The sequence below is a fragment of the Cervus elaphus genome, chromosome 19, assembly GCF_910594005.1.
Source record: "Cervus elaphus chromosome 19, mCerEla1.1, whole genome shotgun sequence".
Classification (NCBI taxonomy): Eukaryota; Metazoa; Chordata; class Mammalia; order Artiodactyla; family Cervidae; genus Cervus; species Cervus elaphus.
The window spans coordinates 23,691,263-23,715,151 of record NC_057833.1 but is presented as its reverse complement, the minus strand read 5'-3'; the positions used below and the strand labels follow the sequence as shown (position 1 = coordinate 23,715,151).

General features: G+C 39.7%; 1 protein-coding gene and 1 non-coding gene across 2 annotated transcripts; both read left to right on the top strand.

The window, feature by feature from the left end:
- Positions 1–726: 726 nt before the first annotated feature.
- On the top strand, positions 727–4,504 carry RPL22L1 (ribosomal protein L22 like 1). The gene is made up of 4 exons (XM_043875109.1): positions 727–851; positions 2,608–2,700; positions 2,866–2,987; positions 4,236–4,504. The coding sequence occupies exons 1-4, from the start codon at positions 843–845 to the stop codon at positions 4,378–4,380; spliced, it is 369 nt and encodes a 122-aa protein (XP_043731044.1). The 5' UTR covers positions 727–842; the 3' UTR covers positions 4,381–4,504.
- Positions 4,505–7,469: 2,965 nt separating this feature from the next.
- LOC122676200 lies at positions 7,470–7,576 on the top strand. The gene has a single exon (XR_006335484.1). It is a non-coding gene; the product is annotated as a U6 spliceosomal RNA (small nuclear RNA).
- The last annotated feature ends 16,313 nt before the right edge of the window (positions 7,577–23,889 follow it).

Sequence of the window (23,889 nt, the reverse complement as noted above, 5' to 3'; positions counted from 1 at the left end):
CTCCAGGAGATCTTCCCAATCCAGGGATCAAACCCAAGTCTCCCGCATTGCAGGCGGATTCTTTACCATCTGAGCCACCAAGGAAACCCAAAAGTACTGCAGTGGGTAGCCTATCCCTTCTTCAGGGGATCTTCCCTACCCAGGAGTCGAACCGGAGTCTCCTTCATTACAGGCGGTTTCTTTACCAGCGGAGCTACCAGGGAAGCCCAGGATTAACTCTAAAACCTATAAATAGAATAAAATATAATAAATTACACACAATGTGTGAACACTACGCATTTTTCTCTTAAAAGATTTTCTTTTTACCCTCAGGAACCTAGTTTTGGCTCCCCAAAACACAGATTTCCCTCAATAGTCATTTAGAAAACAAGACTTAGAGTCAAAGCATATATACAGAAACAACTTTTTTGCTAGAGGATTATAATTGCAATATAAGACAGGAGATCCCAAAGGAACCTGAGACACTGCCTTGCCCTGATTTGGACGAAAGACCCAGGCGATTAGTGAAAAACGTTTCCTGCATCCCTCGGGTGTGTGCAGCTGGAGCGGTCTCCCAGAAAGTAACAGCAGAGACCACTGAGGTCAACCAGCATTTGCAGTCACCAGCGCAGTATCGTGAATGGTTCCTCCTACCGCCGGCCGGCGCTCCCCAGTAAACTGACTGCCTCCAGCCCTCCCGGCCACCCCCGGGTTTCCTGGGTTACTGGCCTCGGCGCTCCTCCCAAGTTCTCTTCCGAGAGCGACGGCGATCTTACGTTCTCGGCGCGTGACGCAGCACGCTTTGGTATAAATACGTGCGGCCGGCAGCCTCTTTCTCTCTAATCGCGCGGCAAGCCTTCAAGATGGCGCCGGTGAGTGTTCGTCTTGCTGCCGGGAGTGAGCTGATTTTTGCCCGTTGTAGATGAGTTTTGTAGCTGGCGAGTTGAGATCGTCTAATTTTAGGCAGAGGAAGGGGAAAAATGGAGACATGGGTTAGGAACACAAGCAGAACGTTAAGATTGTGAGGTTTTTTTTTTCTCTTACTCCTGTCGACTGCCATGCGGTCTTGTGGATTTCGGCTTAGGCTCGAATTGGCTTAAAATGGTTGGTCGTGGCAGCGCAGGGAACGAAGAGGAGGCAGGAAGGTGAACGGGGCTAGTGGGACAGCCTTTGGGCCATTGCTTTTTTTTTTTAATCTCGCGCCGGATAACGCCGATGATACCCTGTTTGTTTCCACTAGGAAGCGAAGGTGGGTAACGCGGCAGGTCTAATGGCTTTGCCAGGCGAAGGGAGAGAGCTGAGGCACTCAACTTCCGGGATAGCGGCAGTTGCAGAAGTTTCAGAGAACTTTTAAAGTTAGGGAAGAAGTTTCTTCATTATCTCACGATAAGTTTTTTAAATGGTGAAAGCCAGAATTCTTAGGTGAATGTAAAAGTGGCGTTTTTCCAAGTTTTCTCTTACTTTATAAGGGAACCAGTACCTAAAGCCGGTTAAAGAGCTTTAAAGCCATCCAAAGAGCATTTGAAATGTTAGGGTAAAACTGCATTTCTAAACCTAATTGATACTCAGAGATATAAATTGCCCAGTCAAGTCCAGCTCCTAGTATTCTCTTCTACCAGTTTCAGTTAAGTCGCTCCAGTCGTGTCCGACACTTTGCGACGCCATGGACTGCATGCAGCACGCCAGCCTTCCCTGTCATCCCTAACTCCAGGAGCTTGCTCAGACTCGTCCTTTGAGTCGGTGATGCCATCCAACCATCTCATCCTCTGTTGTTCCCTTCTGCCTTCAGTCTTTTCCCAGCATCAGGGTCTTTTCCAGTGAGTCAGTCCTTCTCATCAGGGGGCCAGAGTAGTGGAGCTTCAACATGAATATTCAGGACTGATTTCCTTTAGGATTGATTGGTTAGATCTTGCAGTCCAGGAGACTCTAAAGAATTTGCTCCAGCACCACAGTTAAAAAGCATCAATTCTTCAGCACTCAGCTTTCTTTATGGGCCAACTCTCACATCCATACATAACTAGTCAGAAAACCATAGCTTGTTTCAAAGTTTGGGTAAGAATTTTTGACGTAAATATGTTTTTTAAAAAGCAGAACAGATTAAAGATTCGTTTTCCTCACCCATAACAGCATTAAGGATTGAATTTTCTAGTGGTAAGTGGGCGGAATATCCCATGCCTGGTTATTTGAAATTGAACATGTTCTGTCTGGAAAATAATAAAAGCCCACGAAACTTAGTCTTGATAATTTGAGGGAGGAAAAATGGACCTGATTAGAAGTTCTGATCAAGCTCTGGGTAACTTCTTGAAAGGAGGTTGATTCTCTTAATTTTTTCCATTTGAAAAATAGGATTCTTGGGAATCTGGTGAAGCAAACTATAGGTCACCATGTACTTTGAGATTTCTTGAATTTGTGAAACACTTATATGATAAACAAGGGAAGTTTCCAGTGAATTTCATATGAGTGTACTCCCCTACTCATAGCCGGGTTAGAAAAAGTTAGGGTGTAGAATTTTGCACCATTTCATACATATATAGCCTCATTGTACATCTCTGCACTGATAACAGGGTTTTGATTTTACATGTGAATAAATTGTTGTAGAGAGCCATACTTATATTGACTTTTCTGTAGAAGAAAGACAAGAAGCCTAAGAAGTCAACCTGGAAGTTTAATTTGGATCTTACTCATCCAGTAGAAGATGGAATTTTTGATTCTGGAAATTTTGTAAGTATCACTTTGCTCAGCTTGTTTTTACCATTTTAGTAGAATTTCTAAGAATGAATTACATAATCTTTGATTTTAACCTAATCTCTGTTCCTAGGGGTACCTTCCCTAGTGAATATCTAGGGTTTTCTTCCCTAGTGTGGCATTTTTTCTGTTTTAAAATAGGAACAGTTTCTGCGGGAGAAGGTTAAAGTGAATGGAAAAACTGGAAATCTTGGGAATGTCGTTCACATTGAACGCTTCAAGAATAAAATCATAGTCGTTTCTGAGAAACAGTTCTCTAAAAGGTTGGTATGTATGTTCCATTGTGTTTTAACAGTGTTGAGTGCTTTAGTATAAGAATGTGTTTGAAGAAGCATGTCTGTTGTGTAATACGGGAGTAGTGTCCCAGCTTCTAACAGAAGCAGCCAATCAAAGGTAAATTTCTCTAATGTTCGTCTTGTGGCCAGTTTTCATTCATTAAGATTTTCTTGACAGATAGTAAATATTAATATTTCATAATGACAGCACTGTTTGTTATTGCATAGCCTAGCAGTGAACCAGACACACTAGGTAGCCACTACCCAGGAACTTAAATTTTAGCAAAGAAGAGAATGAAATGCAGTGATGTAAGTAGTTGATAAGAGCTATGTGTGAGTGCATAAAGAAAGTTGATGTTTAAAGTGGTCAGGGAAAGCTTCACCTGAATGAATTACGTAGTGAGCCAGAGACTTAGGAGCCTGTGGTGGGAGTGCATATTAGCTGTGGTCGTGAATTAATCACTAGGGATTTGAAGATGAAGTATCTGTCCCCAAGGTTCTTACGGACATGCAGATAACTGTTACAAGTGCAATATTGTAATTGCTGCATTGACGGTAGAGACTGGGATAGCAGGAGTTTGCAGAGAACCTGAGAGTAAGCTTAGTGTTACCAGTGGAATTAGAGTCCTCACAGGGAGCAACATTGACAAAGGGCAGGGAGGCTTGAATGCGTAGGAGTTCACAATTGTAAAATATAAAGAGAGAGTGATTGGAATAATGAAATCAGGCCATGCTGAAAGCTTTTTTTATAAGGACCGGGCCATATGCAGGTTGCAAGACTGGATAATCTTGAACTTGTGAATAGGATTCAGCCCTGTTGACAGGTTGCCTGTTGATCCAAGATGGGATTGAGATTAGGGAGATTGGTGGTGAAGAGAATGTTGATGTTGGCATGTAACATTTGAAGAATGAGGTCTTATTGTTTAATTTAGAAATCTAATGTCGCAGGAAGACTAAAGAGGAAGCTGCTATTACTGCTATCCTTCATATTAGTCTCCAGCATGTAAAGTTTATTGCAAGGGTGGGGGAGAATAAGGGTTTTGTTATAGGGCATAAACTGATACTAATTGAGGTTGAGAATGCTACCTTATATTCCTAGCAGCCTTGCTCAATATTTAATACAAATGAAATAATTAGAGGGAACTAGGAACACAGAAGATGAATATGACAGTGCATCTTATATCGGCCTTTATGTAGTAAGTATTATATTTAATGAAATTTATTTTTATTTTAAAGGTATTTGAAGTACCTTACCAAGAAATACCTTAAAAAGAACAATCTTCGTGATTGGCTTCGTGTGGTTGCATCTGACAAGGAGACTTATGAGCTTCGTTACTTCCAGATTAGTCAAGATGAAGATGAATCTGAGTCTGAGGACTAGATGATGCCATCCTTTATACGGCTTTGCTTGCTAATAAAACACATTAAGCATACAAAAGAAAGAAACATCTTGAAATGGACCTTTAGCTTATCAGTGAATAAAAAACATTACTCTGTAAAACATTCATCTTTTATTTAAGTGTATGCTGTTTATATGGTGCTGGCTTTCCTTTAATACTTTTTTATATTTTTATTGGAGTGTAGTTGATTTACAGTGTTGTGTTAGTTTCAGGTATATAGCAAAGTGAATGTGTAAATAAGCTTTTGTCCACCGCCCCCCCCCCCCCAAATACTTTGTATAAGTAGTATTTAAATAGCTTATAGCTAGTGGAATTTCAGGATTTCTGTAATGTACTGATTTTACAGATGTCCTCAAGTTAAAAGTATATAGCAAAAATACAATTTGGGGTGTAGGTATATAATAAAATATTTAGATTTGATCAGCAGTCTCTCTTTGTACAATGTGTAAATGAAATCCTGATTGCCTACAACAGTTCTTACGCGTAAGTGCTCAGTATTGAATCACTGCTGCCCTTTGCTTCAGGGGAGTGCTTCCCTAATTAGCATAAAGGGTCTGAGTTGAGCATGGTACTATAAACCAGTTTGCCTGTTGATCATGATCCAGGTGCCTTGTGGGCACTAGAAACAAAACCTTTGAAGGATTTGAATCTGAACTCTTACCCACTAAATCTGCTTCTATGTTCTTTGAATAATTAGAATTCACTCAACTAGTTGGAATCTCTCAACCTCCTTATTAATCATTCAGAAAATGTTGATCTTCTGTTGCTTGAAACTCAGTGGACAGACCTTTTCTCCCAAATAAAGCAACCCTTGAGAGTGCTTTAAGCAGAATGGTTAACAATCTCCAAATTGTAGATGAGAATTAATGGAAGGGAGGTACTAGAGCCATGTCTTTTCTACTGGTCCCAGGGTGGTGGTAGTACCTCAGGTACTTAGATGGGCCATGAATCCTAAGGCCAGTAGAATAGTGTTGCCAGATTTTGACTATTCCAGCTGAACATAGATGTGTGTGTAATTGGTTTTGGGATGTTAAATGTTTTCATTCTATTAAGAGCTTTGAGTACTTCCCAAAGTTAACACAGCTACTCTTCCCTTAACTCTGCCCCATTCTTTGAGTTGTTCATGTTTTCCACCAACATCCTACTGTGTGCTTGCTTTGTTGGGCATGGTGGATGCATTGAAGTAAAAACAGCCTGCTTTCTGGTATTGTGAGGGAAACTGACCACATGGTGAGGAAAATTGCAGTAAAGTATAACAAAGGGCTTTTAAAAGTTTGATGTGGTCAAGGGAAGGAAGTGAGGAAGTGTTAGAGCTGACCTAGAACTGGCAAAGTCATGTCTGGATAAAGAGAAAAGGGTATTCCAGGCAGAGGAAACAGCATAGGTAAAATTCTCAGGACATTGGGGGTCTAGTTGGCATACCATGCATCTGGAATAGAATGATTGGTCATGAGAAGAATGGAATGTTAAGTAGAAGCCAGCCCATGTAGGACAGAAGTTGATGCCTCCTTTTAATTGAGAGCTATGGGAAAGTGCTGAATTTTAAGTAGGGGGTAATGAGAATCCAATGAGGTAAGCATTTTGGAAAAGATCAGTGGCTGCTTTATAAAGAATGGTTTTCAGTGGAGGTCATACTGGATGCTTCCCTGGTAGTTCAGCTGGTGAAAGAATATGCCTGCAATGCAGGAGACCACAGTTGGATTCCTGGGTCGGGAAGATCCCCTGGAGAAGGGAGAGGCTACCCACTCCAGTATTCTTGGGCTTCCCTGGTGGCCCAGATGGTAAAGAATCCACCTGCAATGCTGGAGACCTGGGTTTGATACCTGGGTTGGGAAGATCTCTGGAGGGCATGGTAACCCACTCCAGTATTCTTGCCTGGAGAATCCCCAGGACAGAGGAGCCTGGTGGGCTACAGTCCATGGAGTCGCAAAGAGTCGGATACAAGTGAGCAACTAAGCCCATATTGGATGCAAGGATACAGGAGGCTTATGGCTAGATCTTTGATGATAGAGAAGGGTGAGGTGTTGGAGATGGGCAGGTAGATGATTTAGGGATTTTTCAGAGGATAAAATTTTGGGGGCTTGGTGATGGACATTGGTGGAATGGGAGAAATGTCAAGGGTGACATACAGTGGACTTAGATGGTGGCATTTGCTGAGTTTGGTTACAGTACAGTGGAAGAAGTACATTTAGGACATGCTGAATTTGAGGTCCAGAAAATGTCAAGTATGAACTTGAATTTAGTATAGGTTTTGAGCTCAGAGAAAGGATCTAGGTGAAGATAACCTGCTTGTCTTCTGCACATGGGTAGTAAAAAAAAACTGGACATGGGTGAAATTGCCTATGAAGAGTGCAGAGTGAGGATTAAGTATTGCAAACACCAACTGCCTCATTTCTCTCCTAATCTTTCAGAAACAATTAATTTAACTTTTGATCCTGTGTGCTGGAGCTTGGACACATTTTGCCAAGTAAGATACACATGCCTTTAAGGAGTTGGCAAGTTAGTTGAGATAAGCACATTTATTTAACATTTATTTGAGAAAAGCTGCATGCTAGAATTGCTGATAGTAGTGCTCACTCAGTCGTGTCTGACTCTTTGTGACCCCTTGGACTGTAGCCCACCAGGCTCCTCTGTCCATGGGATTCTCCAGGCAAGAATACTGGAGTGGGTTGCCATTTCCACCCCATGGAATCTTCTGACCCAAGGACTGAACCATACTGAAGAACAAAATAGACATTTGTTTTTTGAAGCTTATACTCCAGTGGAGGAAGATAGTAACATGGATGATTGTTGTTTTCATTGTTGTTTAGTCCCCAAGTCATGTCCAACTCTACTGTGACCCCGTGGACTGTAACCCACCAGGCTACTCTGTCCATGGGATTTCCCAGGCAAGAATACTAGCGTTGATAGCCTTTTCCTTCTCCAGGGAATCTTCCTGACCCAGGGTTCCAGCCCACGTCTCCAGCATTGCAGGCAGATTCTTTACCACTAGTGCCACCTGGGAAGCCCCAGAATGTTTGGTACATGGTGATAAATTTTATGAAGAAAAATCAGAGATAAGAAATGTAGGGTGCTCGCTTCGGCAGCACATATACTAAAATTGGAACGATACAGAGAAGATTAGCATGGCCCCTGTGCAAGGATGACATGCAAATTCGTGAAGTGTTCCATATTAAAAAAAAAAAAAAAGAATTGTAGGGAGGATGGCTTGTTGAATTTGTCAATAAGGTCAGGAAAGGGTTAACAAAAGGTTTAGTGAGGAAAGACACAAAGGAGCTAAGGTCCAACCAGATACCTGGGGGAAAACATCCAGGCGCAGAGAGTAGCAGAACAAAGGCTCTGACGGAGTGCCTCTGGTCTTAATACATTCGGGGAGCAACAGGGAGGCCGCTGAGCTGGGCTGTGTGTGGTGGAGAGTAGTGCTTAGTCGCTCAGTCATGTCCAACTCTTTGCAACCCCATGGGCTTTAGCCCATCTGGCTCCTCTGTCCATGGGATTCTTCAGGCAAGAATACTGGAGTGGGTTGCCATGCCCTCCTTGAGGGGATCTTCCCAACCCAGGGATCAAACCCAGGTCTCTCCATTGCAGGAGGATTCTTTACCAGCTGAGCCACTAAGGAAGCCCCTGGTGGAGAGTAGTATGAGGAGAAATTAGAAACGAAGTGGTATGTGTGTTGGAACTGGGGTGGTGGACAGGAATATAGGTGAGAGAGTGACAATTCCATTATGCCAAGGTGGCTCAAATGGTAAAGAATTTGCTTGCAATTCAGGAGACCCCAGCTTCAATCCCTGGGTCAGGAAGGAAGATTCCCTGGAAAATGGAATGGCTACCCACTCCAGTATTCTTGCCTGGAGAATCCCATGGACAGAGGAGCTTGGCGGGCCACACTCCATGGGGTCACAGAGTTGGACATGACTGAGCAACTAACACTTTTACCATACCATTATCATACCTATAATAAATTAACAATATTTTCTTATATTATTCAGTGTCCAGTTAGTGTTTAAGTTGCCCCAGAAAACTTTTCACCTGAGCAAATCAGGGTTATAATATGGTCCATGTGTTGCAATTAATTGATTTCTTTAAAATCTCCTTTAATCTAGAGTTTTCTCTCTGTCTCTGCCTCTCTCCCTCTTCCCCTGCCAATTTATTTGTTGATCAAACTAGGTCATTTGACCTATAGAATTTCCCACAATCTGGATTTTCATGATTCCTCACTTCCCAGCCTCAGAACTGTCATCTAACATAATCCTCTGGCCACTGTGTTAGAGGTGCTCTTTGCTACCGGTTTGGTCATTGTTTCTAGACCTTTTCAGTGAACAGAGCAAGAAAATACACTTTTCTTTTTCAAGAGAAAATACTTTAGTGAGTTTACACTGATTAAATAATACAAATCCAACACAAATTCAGGATAACAGGATTTTTTTTAACCTCATCTATTGTATAGCCATATTTCCTTTTCCCAGGCTGAAAATTTCAGTGTCACCAACACCAGTACTCATTTGCTTTACCTTACAATCCACACATAGTGGTCTCAAAAAAGCAATAGCAACACTACTGCCTATGATACGATGACTCTGCAGTTTAGGGTTGTTTTCGCAGTTCTTTGTGTCCTCATGATATATCCATTACGAATGAATGAAGTCCTGTGTTTTAAAGTCAGTGGAGATGATTCATTGCTGCATGGCTGTGACACAGACTGGATCCGTGGGTTCCTTTGTTTCATTTTACTTTTGATTTTAAAAGTTTGCTTAAAACCTTTTTCTGTTTTATATTTCTATAAAGTATTTACAAGGCTTCAAAGTCCAAAACAAAGTATGTTTAAAGAAGTCTAACTCCTGTATTAGTCCCCTTTAGTCTGTTTCCTCCTTTCCCCTGCAGGTAGCCATTTAAAAAGGATATTAAGATCAGTTGTTGTTTAGTCTCCCAGTTGTGTCCAGCTCCTTGTGATCTATGGCCTGTAGGCTCCCTGCCAGGCTCCCCTGTCCATAGGATTTCCTAGGCAAGAATACCGGCGTGGGTTGCCATTTCCTTCTCTAGGGGAATCTTCCCAACCCAGGATTGAACCTCCGTCTCCTACATTGCTGGTAGATTCTTTACTGCTGTGCCGTCAGGGAAGCCCATTATGGTTTATCCATCCATTTTAAAAGAGAGGTGAACCATGTGTTAAATGATAGCTTAATGTACTCACTTTTCTCCATGTTACTTATTTTTCCTTAATAATATCAGGGAGTCATCATTTCCATGTGTGGCCATGCTTTAGTCAACCAGTTCCTACTGATGGACATTGGAGTTGTTTCCAAGCCTTTACTACTATAAACAGCACTGTGATTAAAAGCCTCATGCACGTGCCTTTTCTTATTTTTGCCACTAAATCTTTTGGACTGTATTCCCAGAAGTGAGACTCCTAGGTCAAAAGATAAATGAATGTATAATTTCACTATATATTGCCAGATTTTCCTCCATGAGGGTTCTACTTTTTTACCTTCCTAGTAGCCTTCCCTCTGTTGTAGCCACACATTCCGGGAAACAAACTCACTCAGAAGGACAATGCAGATAGTGGAGTGTGGTTTATTACACCGGCGGGCCCAAGGCAGAGTCTCCTCTTAGCCAAGGACCCTGACTAGTTTTTGTGAAAACCTTATATACCCTAAGTGTACATGCACAAACCCACCTCCCCAAATTCCCTGAAACTAGTCTGAACAAAGGAAAAAGAAAGATACAATCAAAGTTAACCCATGATTCATATGCCTTAAGCCTAGGTAGTTAACAGTGGACAATTATCAACAGGCCTGTGGTAATACCCCAATAAGCATAATAGAATGTATGACTCTATTGGGTTACACAGATAATTAGGATATTCTTTTAGGCGATGGAGAGTCTAGGTATGATCCCTTGGGCTCTTCCTTCCAGAGGCCTGGTTTTCCAGTTGGTATCGCATTTCCATAGATACTGGGCATATAGCTCAAAGTCCACAGTCCGGCCCAAGGTGGAATCCTGCTTTCAGGATAGAGCCTGTTCTATTTCCGCCTTCACCACCAGCAATGTGTGAAAATGTCCATTTGCTCACAGTATCACCAACAGCTTTTATTGTCCGACTTGGGTATTTTTGTCTGATAGGTGAGACATTGTTTTCAGGATCGTTAAATTTGTATTTCTCCCATAAGTGAGACTGAATGTCACTTAATAAGTTAAGGACTATTTACATTTCTTTTTCTGTGGGCCACTTATTTATATCTCTAAGATGTATAAGGGATTCTTGGCCTTTTTATTCTTTATTTTTAGAAGCTCCTTCTAGATTATGGCTATTAAGCTCTTGTCTGATATAAGTTGTAATTTTTCTTTTTAATTTGAATATGTCTTTATGGTGTTTTTTGTTTTGTCTTGTTGAAGTATTATGTTGATGCAATTAAATCTTAATCTTTTCCTCATTGTTTCAGAATTTTTGAGTCAGGGTTAAAAATTTTTTCCCTATTTCTAGGTTATAGGAGAATTCATTGATGCTTGTATGGTTTCATTTTTAAAATTTAAGTCTCTATTCTATTTAGAATTTATCCTGGTTTGCAAATTTGAGAAGTAGATATAATTTTACCTTTCTTTTTCCCATGTGGCTATCCACTTATACAATTTCCCCTGATTAAAAAGTGCTAAAAAAAAAAAAGTTTTGATTAGCATTAATTTTTCTACTTTTCTGGAAATCCTTGTTTGTGGTTATGCTAAAGTGATTGGAGAGTCTACAGGTATAGCTTAAGTGTGTGTCTCTTTTACAAATTGGATGATTTAAATGCTAGAAAAAGTTAAAGTTAAGTTGCTCAGCCATGTCCGACTCTGTGACCCTGTGGACTGTAGCCTAGCAGGCTGCTCCGTCCATGGGATTCTCCAGGCAAGAATACTGGGGTGGGTTGCCATTTTCTTCTCCAGGGGATCTTCCCAACCCAGGGATCAAACCCAGGTCTCCCGCATTTTCTCCTGCAAATGCTAGAAAGGTCACCTTTAAATAACACGTTGCATTTTATAAAGGAATTTGTCTTCTCTTTTGGTCCTTAAGCAGCCCCATGTGATAGAATGTTATCTTCCCCATTTGGCATATGAGCAAATTGGGTCTTAGACCGCCGGCTTTCTCAGGATCACACCATGCTTCCGTCTCTCTGTCCTCACTCTGCTCCTCCTGCTCTCGGGCTGTGCCACTTCTTCACCACACAAGGCCATGGTCAGGCTGAGATGTAGTGGAGGAACACAAATCCTGCCTCTGCTTGCATACATGGTGGGTCTCCTTGGACACACCTCTGTTTCCTCATATGTATGCAAATAAATGGTTGGAAATTGGTTGGTGTTTGTCAGGCTTCAGGAATGCCTGACTCCTTTTGACAAATACAGATTCGTCATGCTTCCCGGCCCCAGTTCTGGTTGCCCTCCCCATGGTATGATTGACCCACACCTATCCCCACCAACTGATGTTTTTGGGTGCCTTCCATGCCAAAACTTAACAAAATAAGGTCTTTCTTAAACTTTTCCAAATGTACACTTACAATGTTGAGTACAGTTTAAGACACACAAGCTCCTTGAGATAGTCCCCTCTCCTGCCATGATGAAGCACTCTCTAAAGCTTTTTCCTGCCTTAGAGTTCTATGATCCAAAGACCTAGACTAGGAATCAAGGATCTACCTTCTCAGTTTTGATCAACTGGACATGTTTTCTCCCAAGGGAGGGAAGAAGGGACGTAGACTGCTCTTTCCCTATCTCTGAGGTGGGATGGTATGACTTACACAGATTCCACATATGTCACAAATGCCAGGTCATTGATTTCTGTTCTTCCAGGTCCTATCTTGAGAGCTGTACTATACAATTTGAGAAGTAAACATAATTTTACCTTTCTTTTTCCCATGTGGGAAATTCTAACAATACTAATAACACTACTAATGTGGGAAATACTAATAATACTAATAACACTACTCTCAGGAGTACCGTGTTCTCTATACTCAAGGAGCCCACAGTTCCAGTTGGGGGAAGTGGCTTTACAATTCCAGGTAAGTGTGGTTCAGTAGAGCTATCACAAGATGCTTTGGAAGCATCTATACCATAATGAAAGGGGGAAGGAGTCCAGGAAAGCTACTGGAAAAGATGGCTGACTCTGAGCTATCTTTAAGGCAGAGTGAAAATTAATGGGGCAAGGAAGAAAGAAGAAGGGATTGTAGGCAGAGGAAGGATGGTGATGGTGGTTACCACTCATGGAGGGCCTTCTCTTTTAGTCTTTTTCACACCCAACGTTTCATCTCCACAGCCATCCTTCATGTTAGCTATTATTTCCCTTTTAGTCATAAAACCAAGGGCTTAGAGTGCTGAACTGTCTACCTGTGGTTACATAGCTAATAAGCTCCAGGTCTGTCTGACTTCAGTGGTCATTCCCTGTAAAGGCCTTAGTGTAAAAATATTTCTAAACTTCTCTCTCTCTGACAGGCAGTTCTTTCTCACAGTGATGCACATTCAACTGGCTCCATTCAACTTCTTAGCAGAACCAATATTTTGTTTTGTTTACTGCTTGAGACCCACAAACTGGCTTAAAGCAGTTGTCTGGCGCCTATCTCTGTTGTAATAAGTCAATCATGGGAGCTGGCTCACTGCTTTCTGGAAACAGCTTGGAAGATTCTGTATTTCATCACTCCTAAACTTTTCATATAGGCGTGAAATAAACTTTTACAATGAGACCTTTTCTCTTGCTTTTCAGCTGAGATCCACAAAACTGAAAACAAAATTGAAGGTGGCAAATTTTCCCACTTCCAAAGTGAGGTGTTTATAGTCTCTGTAGACCTTGCAAAGAGGTGCTCAGGTTCCAATTTTGTAACTTTAGTTCAGTGTCTACACACCAGGACTATAAACACACCAAGAATCCTGAGTGTTTGACTCAACCTTGAGAAACCGAGGCCTGCAGCGGTGGCCAGAGCAGTTTGCCAGCGGCAGAGCAATGAGAGATGCCTGTCCACAGATGCAAGGATGAGCAAATGTTTCTCTGGACCGAATGTGATCCATGAAGAAGGACCAGGCCTGGGTTAAATATTTGTCCACTTAGGAGGATTTCCTGGGAGAGAGATAGGACCCCAAACAAAAAGAAATTGTGTAGAATGAACTACCAAGTACTCAGAGGCTACTAGAGGGAAGTGAAAGTTCTAAGAAGAGGCACTGCCCATGTCATAAACATTATAAATAAAGATTCTCAGTGATAAATCTTTGAGAAATGATATGTGTTGTCTACTGAAATAGAAACATACAAGATAAAAGTTGTGAATTTAGTTTCATTCATGGACCTTACTGAGGACTATAGTCCAGGAGACAGCCTCTCAGATAGCTTTGAGGAACTGCTCTGAAGAGGTAAGGGAGGAACCATGAAACATATGAGGGGTTTTGCTGGAAAAAAAAAAATGTAGTCCAATGTCAGAAGATTACTTACTGCTATTCAAAAAGAACAGACATCTCTAGTTAATGATTTTAGTGCTTTTCTGTGTATGGGACGATGCAAGAACCTGGGTTTATTGAAATTATTCCTTAGATATGAATCTTCACTATCTAGTTTCAGTATAAAAAAGCACAGAATATTTCCTGTTTTTCTCTATCCTGAATTCCCCTGAGAGTGACTGCAATGGCTAATGGCTTGCCCATTGTAGAACTGGAATCGTGGATCATTCTTTGCTTAGAGTATCCTTTGAGATGAAGAATAAGGGTCAGATTTTCTTCTTGTTCAGAGAGCCATGCCACCAAACCATTGCTTTTACGTCAGACTTTTCAGTCTGTTTCTCTGCCCACCCCTCCATTTCTAGCCCAACCCAGGAACAGCCAGAGGCAACTACGAAGTTGGAGGAGGGCACACTTGAAATTTCCTGGCACACAAACTAATACCACCAGCTTTTCTTTTTGCTTAAGCTACACTATGGGCATTCTGACACTGACAGAATTTTTAATTTGCTCACTTTCCTCCCTCACTAGACTTCAAGGTCGAATTTACCTCTGTGTGCCTTTCTATATAAACCAATCCATATAACTTCAAATGAATTCCGAGCCAGATCCTTAACAGGATCTTTCATTCATAAATATGGAAGAATCAACCAAGGATGACTCAAAATGAATAAAACATCAAAGAAAAAGCGACTGGTTTGAACAAATCAAAACAACTGGCCCAGATATAGACATGCAAGGAACCAATGAAGGTTTCCCTGACCCTAAGGAAGCTTGGATCTTCATAATAAAAAGGCTGACTGAAAGCCAGGCAGAATGAAAGGAAAAGCTCATACTTAGACACATTCTGAAGAAACTTCAGAACTCCAAAGTATAAAGAGAAAATCCTAAAAGCTTCCACAGGGAATACAAAACAGTTTACCTACAACAAAAGTAATTTTGAAAGGGATTTTTTTCAGTGTATCATTAGATTTAGCAGCAGGAACATCTGGGTTTTAGTCCTAAGCTGTGTCTCTCATTGGCTGTGAGAATCCTTTCCTATTCCTGGACTTTCTGTCCTCTGTGAATGAAAAGACGATACCAGATGACTTCTGGGATATTTTTCAGCTCTGACTTGCTGCCAATTCTTGTTGCTCAGCTGCAAAGCCAATCTCACCACTGGAGCTTCCTCCCAGTGAAGCCCACCAGGCCATTCTGCTCGATGACTGCAGTCTATACAGCTGATTTTTCTTTTCCTTTTTTTTTTTTTTTGCTGCCTCTCCTTTAAATGGCCATGTGCATTTGCTTTCTGGACACCTGCTGATTCATCATCTCAGCCTTAACTTCTGAGAACAGGAACAGTGTTTTCAAGTATTTGGTGGTGGCTTAGTCGCTAAGTTTACTGTAACCCTATAGACTCCGCCATCCTTGGCATTTCCTAGGCAAGAATACTGGAGTGGGTTGCCATTCCCTTTTCCAAGGGATCTTCCTGACCCAGGGATCGAACTGGCATCTTCTGCATTGCAGGTTGTCTCCTGAATTGCAGGCAGATTCTTTACCAGGGAGGCGTTTTCAAGTATAATACTCTATGAATAGAAAACATAATAAATGTCTGTGGGATCCACCTATCAGCAAACTTGTATAAAGATCTGCAGTGGGTCTCGTTCCATACAAAATCATGGAATTCTGAGAAAACCACTTAGATCTTTTCTTCCAGTGTTTATCAGAATGTATAAAACAGGACTCTAGTTCCATGTGAATATAATAGGTAGTACAACAACAGCAACAAAACCCATAGGAAATGCGTAGTTAAGCAAAATTGAACATTTCCTCACTTCAGGATTTTTCAGATCTTTATCTGTAAATCTCCATATGTTGATTTACAAAGTATACAGCATTTCCCAAACATACTGTATCATAGAGCCCTTTTATTTACGCACTCAAGGAACACATTGATTCCTAGGTCTGTCTACTGGCTTACAAAAAAATCAGTGAATAAAGACGTGTAAAACAATACCAGGAGGATTTAACTAGCTATACGCAGAATGTGAGAAATTCTACAAGATAAATGACCTGTTTCTTCAACAACAAAGAAGTAGCATTAACCAAAGGGGATGGGACTTTTACAGAATAAAAAGATTTAAGAGAAAAATTAACCAAATGTAATATGTGTACCTTTTCAAACAAATCAAATGTAAACAGACATTTTTGAGATAAGCAAAAAAACAAACAACAAAAACATTGAACATGAACTGAGTATTAAAATTTTTAAGCATTAAACATTTCTAATTCTAATTATTGTTAATTTTACTGGGTGTGATAATGGCATTATGGTTATGTTTTTAAGTTTCTTATTATTTTATCAATAGTATTATGATATGGGTTGAGAGAGACAATCTAAATGAAGAGGTAAGCTGAAGCAGGCTTAAAGGATTAGATATTGAGTTTATTTGGAAATAACAGGGGAATTGCAGCCTAGGACACACCAGGCTACATGTGAATTCATTGAGGGTTTGAGGCAGGTGGTATTCTTGGGCAAAAAGTGCAAAGAAAGGGGGTTCAGCCAGAGTCCAGGCAGCAAGTTCATTGGAAATGGGGAGGTATTCATGGTGGATGTTCATTGGTCAGGAGTCAGGTGTGGGGCAATTAATCTTTCCATTCTTCTTAAGTTTTATTTTTCTGACGGGGCATGCCTGAGATTATCCATTTCATATCCTCCCATTCCACTCTAGGCTGAGATTTTTTATCAAGAGATACATACTGAAATATTTACAGGTAAAATTTTTAAATGACTGGTATTTTCTTTTAAATACACACTAGTAGTGCTCTTTTACTTGACATGAACTTTTGTTATTGGTTATGTTGACTTTATGAATTTTTGTTATTGGTTATGTTGACTTTATAAGCATTTGCTGTCTTTCACACTTGAAATTTGTACACTTTTTGCATGTAAGTTCTTTTTACAAAATTTTACAAAACATTTAATTTATTGGATTTTTTATTTACAGAAAATCCACACAGATGATTTAAAAAATCAGTTTATACAGAAAGGGTATACATGAAAAAGTATGGCTTCCTCCCCTTGACCCATTTCTTCTCTCAGAGGCAACAACTATCACCAGCTTTCATCTGCAGGTGTTTTTATATGTGTACAAGTATGTGTGTACAAGCATGTCTTCGAGATAATTCCATGTCAGTGTATATAGATTTTCTAACTTTAATGGCTACATGGATTTCACCATGCATTACACTAGACACCTAGTGCTGGACATTTAGGTGGCTTACAGTTATAGTGACTATCCTTACCTATAGGTCTTAAGGACTCACGGGTTTTGAAATGTTAATAGATGTTGCCAAATTGTCATCCAAGATTTTTATATTAATTTATTTCTGTTTCCACCCACCAGTATGTATCAGAGGGCTGGAGTTTAACAGTATACTGATGCATAAGTAGTAATGCCCTCAAGAGGGAGATATTTCAAAGTAAATGAATCTTTGATTATAACAGTTCTTATTCAAGTACCTTAAACAATGAGGACGTGGCTTGTTTGTTTATAAAATTAGTACTGAGAAATGTCTACTGGAGTACTTCCAGAGTGAAAGGTTTTCCCTTCTAAATGGTGTGATGCTAAATATAAATTTTGGGAAAATAAAATCAGTAAGAAAATTTTGATTTATCCTTATTTAACAAGAAGACTAATGAGATAAACTCAAAATTTTGAAGGAATGGATTTTGATGTCTTTTCTGTCTGATCTTGTTGTTGTTTGGTTCAAGACAAATGCATATAATAAACCTTATCCATATAAGCCCTCGTTATAGGACTGCAGTTTGCGTTAGGGAATTTGGAGAGAATTTAAAGCAGTTTCCTCAAGTTTGGATGTTGTCAGGAAGTAGGAGTATAATTATGTGAATAAGTTTCTTTATGAATCTTAGCTAGGAGGTAGAAAAAGTTAATTGGGGCTAAAAGTGTAATAATAAAAAAACAACAGTTCCTTATGTTAGCCAGAAAATGGAAATATTTGATCCTTTTCGTGGTCTTAAGAGTGTTGTTTTGTCTTTTCTCAGACATGATTACTAAATTGCCTTGCTCTCTCATGGTCACAGAGTGACTTTGTCTATAATGTTAATGTTTTGTGAATTTTTTTATGTTTAACAGAATACCTTTGTCCGCCTGTGTGGTCAGGCCAACTCCTGGTTGCTTTTCTTTTTTTCAAGAGGTAAGGCTCATGAAATTGCAAAGTCAGCCCCAAACTGACTTAAGTAAAAAGATAAGTCCAGGACTATACTGTTTATATTTTTATTGATGAAGTAATTGAGGCTCAGAGTGATTAAGTAGCTGAAGTCTGATTCCACAGCCGTTGTTTGTTCGCTGACTACCAGGCACTAAAGTATGGAGATGGAGCTACCAGCAGAGCATGAATGGATGGGAATGAGGGGCAGGGAGGGAAAAGTTCCGCGAGTCAGGGTGGGATAGAGTAAGAAACGAAATGAAATGAAGATGTGTGTTTTAGGGCAAGGGGAGGAAATGATGAAGGCCATGCTTTAGGAAATTTAGTCTGAAGATAACATGTAGAATGTATTAGTTGGGAGAGAATGAAAGCTGAAAAATTAGCCCCCTCAAAAAAATTAGCTAGGAGACTGTAATAGTTACTCGGGCAGAAGGCATTGAGGGTTTGGTTTGAAAGGAAGGAGTGGGTGTGGATCCAAGAGATCCCGATTTCATTTGTTAGTTCAAATCTAAGTAAAGGAGTGGATCTGCAAGAACTATGTCTAAGTAGTTCTGGGTCTTACCTGGTTCAAAAAACAAAGCAACACAGAAAATTGTGTGTGCTGTGTCTGTGTGTTTGTGGCCTACACATACTTTATAGTTTCACCAACACTCGTGGAAATATTCCTAGCTCTATGAAGGGCTGTAATTAGATGTTTTCTCCATTAGATGGAGCTGGTGGCTCAGTGGTAAAGAATTTGGGTGCCAGTGCAACAGGTGGAGGTTTGATCCCTGGGTTGGGAAGATGCCCTAGAGTAAGAAATGGCAACCCACTCCAGTCTTCTTGCCTGGAAAATCCCATGGACAGAGGAGCCTGAAGGGCTACAGTCCATGCAGTCACAAAGAGTCGGACTCAACTCAGCACAAGCAGGAATGAAAGAAATGTCTTTGTTACAAGAGAATTTATGAATTTTATAAAAGGAATGCTTGATAGATGATGAACTTTAATGTGGAACAGAAAAGAACTATAAATTAAAATGGTTTTTAGAGTAATCATTTTATTTATAATTTTTGAAATATCTAGAGTTTTTAAGATAGGTACCTTTGCACAGGTCTTACACTTTACATACTTTGTTCATAGAAAGCATATTTAATACAATTTTGTGTCTTGTGACTTTCTTCAAAAGGGCCCAAACCAAACCCTATCCCTGGAAGAGTGACTGTAACAGTATTTCAGTTAGGATATTTCTCTATACAGGTCCAAAATCACTTGTTTGCAATTCTGAAATCCCAAAAGCCAGAGTTTGCAAATAAAAAACCAGGAAGCTCAGTTAAATTTGAATTCTAGATAAACACTGAATAACTTCTCTAGCCCAACTGTGTTTCATGCAATATTTGGGACATATGCTAAAAAGTTATAATATTTGCTGTTTATCTGAAATTCAAATTCAATCAGGCATTCTGTATCTTATCTTGTGAGTGTGTGCTAAGTCGCTTCAGTTGTGTCCGACTCTTTTGCAACCCTGTGGGCTGTAGCCCACCATGGACTACACCATGGTAGTCCAGAGTCCACACCAGAGTCCACCATGGACTCTGTCCATGGGATTCTCCAGGCAAGAATACTGGAGTGGGTTGCCATGCCTTCAGGATTTTCTCAACCCAGGGATCAAATCCACATCTCTTATGTCTCCTCTACTGGCAGGTGGGTTCTTTACCACAGTGCACCTGGGAAGCCCATCTTAGCTTTTAACGCATTCCAAAAACCAAAGATTTTTTTAACTTACTTGATTGGAGAATGTAACCTAGATTGATAGAATGCTATCTTATAGTAGACTTTACCTCCCTTAGTGCAAATATTTGTATGTATAGCTGCAGAAATATTAATATATTTGATTATGCATACTACATCTACTTCACTGGGAGTGCTACATAATATGTTATTTATATCATATTATTGTTTCAAAATCAGAAACGTACTGAATTTTATTTTATTTTATTTTTTACGTACTGAATTTTAAAACCCAGTTGTCTCCAAGGCTTTTAGAAAAGAAATCATGAAACTGTGATAACTTTTCTTTTTTTTTAGTAAGCAAGAAAAATAAGAATACAAAAAGTTATTTTTGAAGGTACTATGAAATTTTCTTTTTAAATCTGAAATTAGTTCATTATGGGTAATATGACTGAAAATAAACTTAATGGCTTTTGAAAAGAATGTCTTGGCTTTATACTGCTTCAAAAAAGTTATAAAAGTAATGTAGAGAATAGGGGACCTATGGTTCAAACTGAAAAAGCAACGGAAAAACCATTTAGTAATCACCAGCCAAAACAAAAATTACCTCAGACTCTGAAAGAGAGGCGGCCATCTTTCCTTTCCTTCAAATGAAACTAACCTTACGGAGGGACACTGCCTGATTTCGTTGGCATTATATTCCAAAACGTGGTTACTTTGCTATTTAGGAAATGCTTAATTTTTCTTAAATCTATCTGCTTTTAGCAGATATTTGATAGAGTCACTGTTAATGACCTTAAAAGAATCGCTCATTAACATTTTCACAAATACACCTTTACCTCATTGAATATCTATTGATTTTCTCCTTAGTTTCTATTTCCAGCTTAAATAATCTCAATTCCCTTCAAGACTTTTCTATTGTAACCATTTACAAACTTTTTAATTATTACAAAACATATAAAAAATCTTATATGCATTAATGTATTAAAGTCATAATATATAGGAGGATTACCTTTCTGTAGGCATTTTTTATTATAGACACGTGTCCCAGAATTATGTGCCAAAACACTCTCTATGTTTACAATGTATCTACTAGTTTTTTTTCTGGCTAGCTCTTTTTATACTGAATCAATTTCTTCTGATAACTTTGAAAATAGGTTTTTGTCTATTATATATATTATGTAGACATGTATATATACATAGAGAAAGAGAGCACTAAGTTTGATAAAAACCTATTTTGCATTTCTCTTTCAGCTTTCTAAAATTAGCTTAATATTTTATTATATAACCTCACATTGTCAGCAAGTTGGTGATGGTTTGGGGCACTAATTAATAAATAATACTAGTCCTTCAGTTGTGTATTTATAACATGAATCATATCCAAATGGTCTTTTTAGAACCATTATATGAAGTAGTCTGTTCACAGTGAATGTCAAAATAAATACAAAAAAATACATTGTATGATATAAGTACACTCAACATATTTGTGATCACATTATAGGAATGATTTTGTATAATTACTTTTTAGTTAAGAGAATGTAATCATCCTTCCCACAAACATAATTTTTATTGGGTACCTCATGTAGATTTACCATAATTTACTTAAATCATTTCTCTATTATTGGACATTTTTGGTTATTTTTAGTTAATACAGTATAACAGTGAACATAATGTTTTGTTTTAAACATGTGAGATTCTTTAGGATAGATTCCCAATTGTTGAATTGCTAGGTAAAGAATAATACATATTGCCACATTTCTTTCCAAAAGGATTATGTCAAATTATATTTTATTTTTTATTTTTTATTTTTTCAAATTATATTTTAACAAGCAGTATATGGTTGTGAGTATTAAGGATCTTAAATGCAATTGTCAGGTACCTAAATAGGATGATCCCTTTCTTATCACTTTTTGGTATGACCCTTTACTCAAGATTTTTATTCAAAGATAACTACAAGCATCCCCTGGAAATGACTAAATCCACCCTTGGAATGAATGATATGCAGTTTACTAAACCCGATGTTGATATATGGGTTTTAGTTAAAATGGAGTGAGAAGTTCAGAGAGTTTCTGATGTTAACTCTGATCCCTCTTCATTAAAGAATCGTGAGGCTAATCCAACATGGCAGCATATAGACAGAGCCTGTGCCCTTCTTTGGAGGCAAAAAAAATAAGGAAGAACAACCTGCTGTCTCTCCCTTATTAAAATAGCATCAAGTTTCCTAGTGGAACTCATCGGGCCTGTTCCCAAACATTCCACTTCTCTTTCTGCACACGGGATGAGATTGTACCTTCCCAACTCCCTTCTAGGTTAACTGTGCCATGTGACTTGCCAGAGCCAATGAAACGGGAGAGAAAAGTCACAGATACACTTCTGGGCGGCAGCTGTAGGAGGCAGTGTATGTTTTGCCAGTTGCCCCTTTTTGTGCTTTTGTGGTTGTGGAAGCACATGTTGCGATGGCATCTCCGCCAGCCTGGGTCCCTGGGGGCTCAGTGAACATCCTTCCCGATCTGTGACGGATATGGAAGTGTAAGTGAGGAATAAGCACTGTTTTAAGCCACTGAGATTTTTGAAATTTGTTTCTGCATCAAAATCCAGCCTGTTCTGACTGATACACATCTTTCAACCCAGCTGCATATGAGAGAGTGGCTCTTCATCCCCCAACCCCCACCCCCATCGCACCCCCCGCCCACCAAAGGGCTCATTCACTGTTATCCTTCTATCTCCAAGGGTTGCTCACACCTCAGGCAAGTCAGTTTCTTTACTCGATAAGGACTGATAATAAAGGTGCAGATTTTCTGAGTCTCTTTTTCTGCATTCCTCAAGTTCAGATTTTAAAGTGTATAATCCTCACCAATTGTATTTATTTCTACTGCCCCAACATACAATTTATTTACTACTGCATGCATCTTTATAAGGGCTTCCCCGATGGCTCAATGGGTAAAAAAATCTACATGCAATTCAGGAGACACAAATTTTGGAGATTAAGAATGTGTGGCTTCGTGTTACTCTGCATAAAAGCTTGGTACCCGAAAATGATTTCTTCTTTTTATCTTATGCTGATGGGTAGGCTGTGTAGGTGTCCAAGCATCATTTCTTTTGAGAGACTATCTCAAAGTTGGACTTGACCTTGAGATGTTTTCCTTCATTATTAGGACAAAGAGACAAACAAAAACATAAATCATAAAAGCCATACTGTATCTGTAGCTGCCTGGATTTTGACATCTGAGTATTTCACACTGATTTATGTGAAGGTTATCGAGACATCTTATGATTGTATAAGGAAATAGACATTGTATGGTAGGTTTTTAAAGTAATTTATTTACTTTTGTTGCGCTGGATCTTTGTTGCTGCACGTGGGCTTTTTCTAATTGCACAGAGTGGGGGCTATTCTCTAGTTGTGGTGCATGAGTTTCTCATTGCTATGGCTTTTCTTGTTTTGGAGCACAGGCTCTAGGGCTCACAGGCTCAGAAATTATGGGGCATGGGCTGAGTTGTTCCGTGGCATGTGGAATCTTCTCCAAACAAGGATCAAACTCGTGTCCCCTGCATTGGCAGGCAGATTCTCATCCACTGTAAGACCAGGGAAGTTCTGTATAGTAGTTTAGAATGATGCTCTGAAAAGATAGAGCTGGGTTTGTACCCTGGAGTTCCCTCAGTGCAAACCAAGGATGCTGAAACCTATCTTGAAGACTTGCTATGAACACTTAGTGTGGATGTAACAGGAGAAAATAAAATCATTACTCATAATCTCCCTTCACTTTGTAAAGAAGACCCTTAACTTCTTGACAACTGAATATATAAATATGCAGGATGGAGATGGGGCTTCCCTGGTGGCTCAGCTGGTAAAGAATCTGCCTGCAAGGCAGGAGACCCTAGTTCAATTCTTAGGTCAGGAAGATCCCTGAAGAAGGGATAGGCTACCCACTCCAGTATTCTTGGGCTTCCCTGGTGTTTCAGATGGTTAAAGAATCTGCCTGCAATGCGGGAGACCTGAGTTCGATACCTGAGTGGGGAAGATCGCCTGGAGGAGGGCATGGAAACCCACTCCAGTATTCTTGCCTGGAGAATCCCTACAGACAGAGGAGCCTGGCAGGCTGCAGTCCACGGGGTTGCAAAGAGTCAGA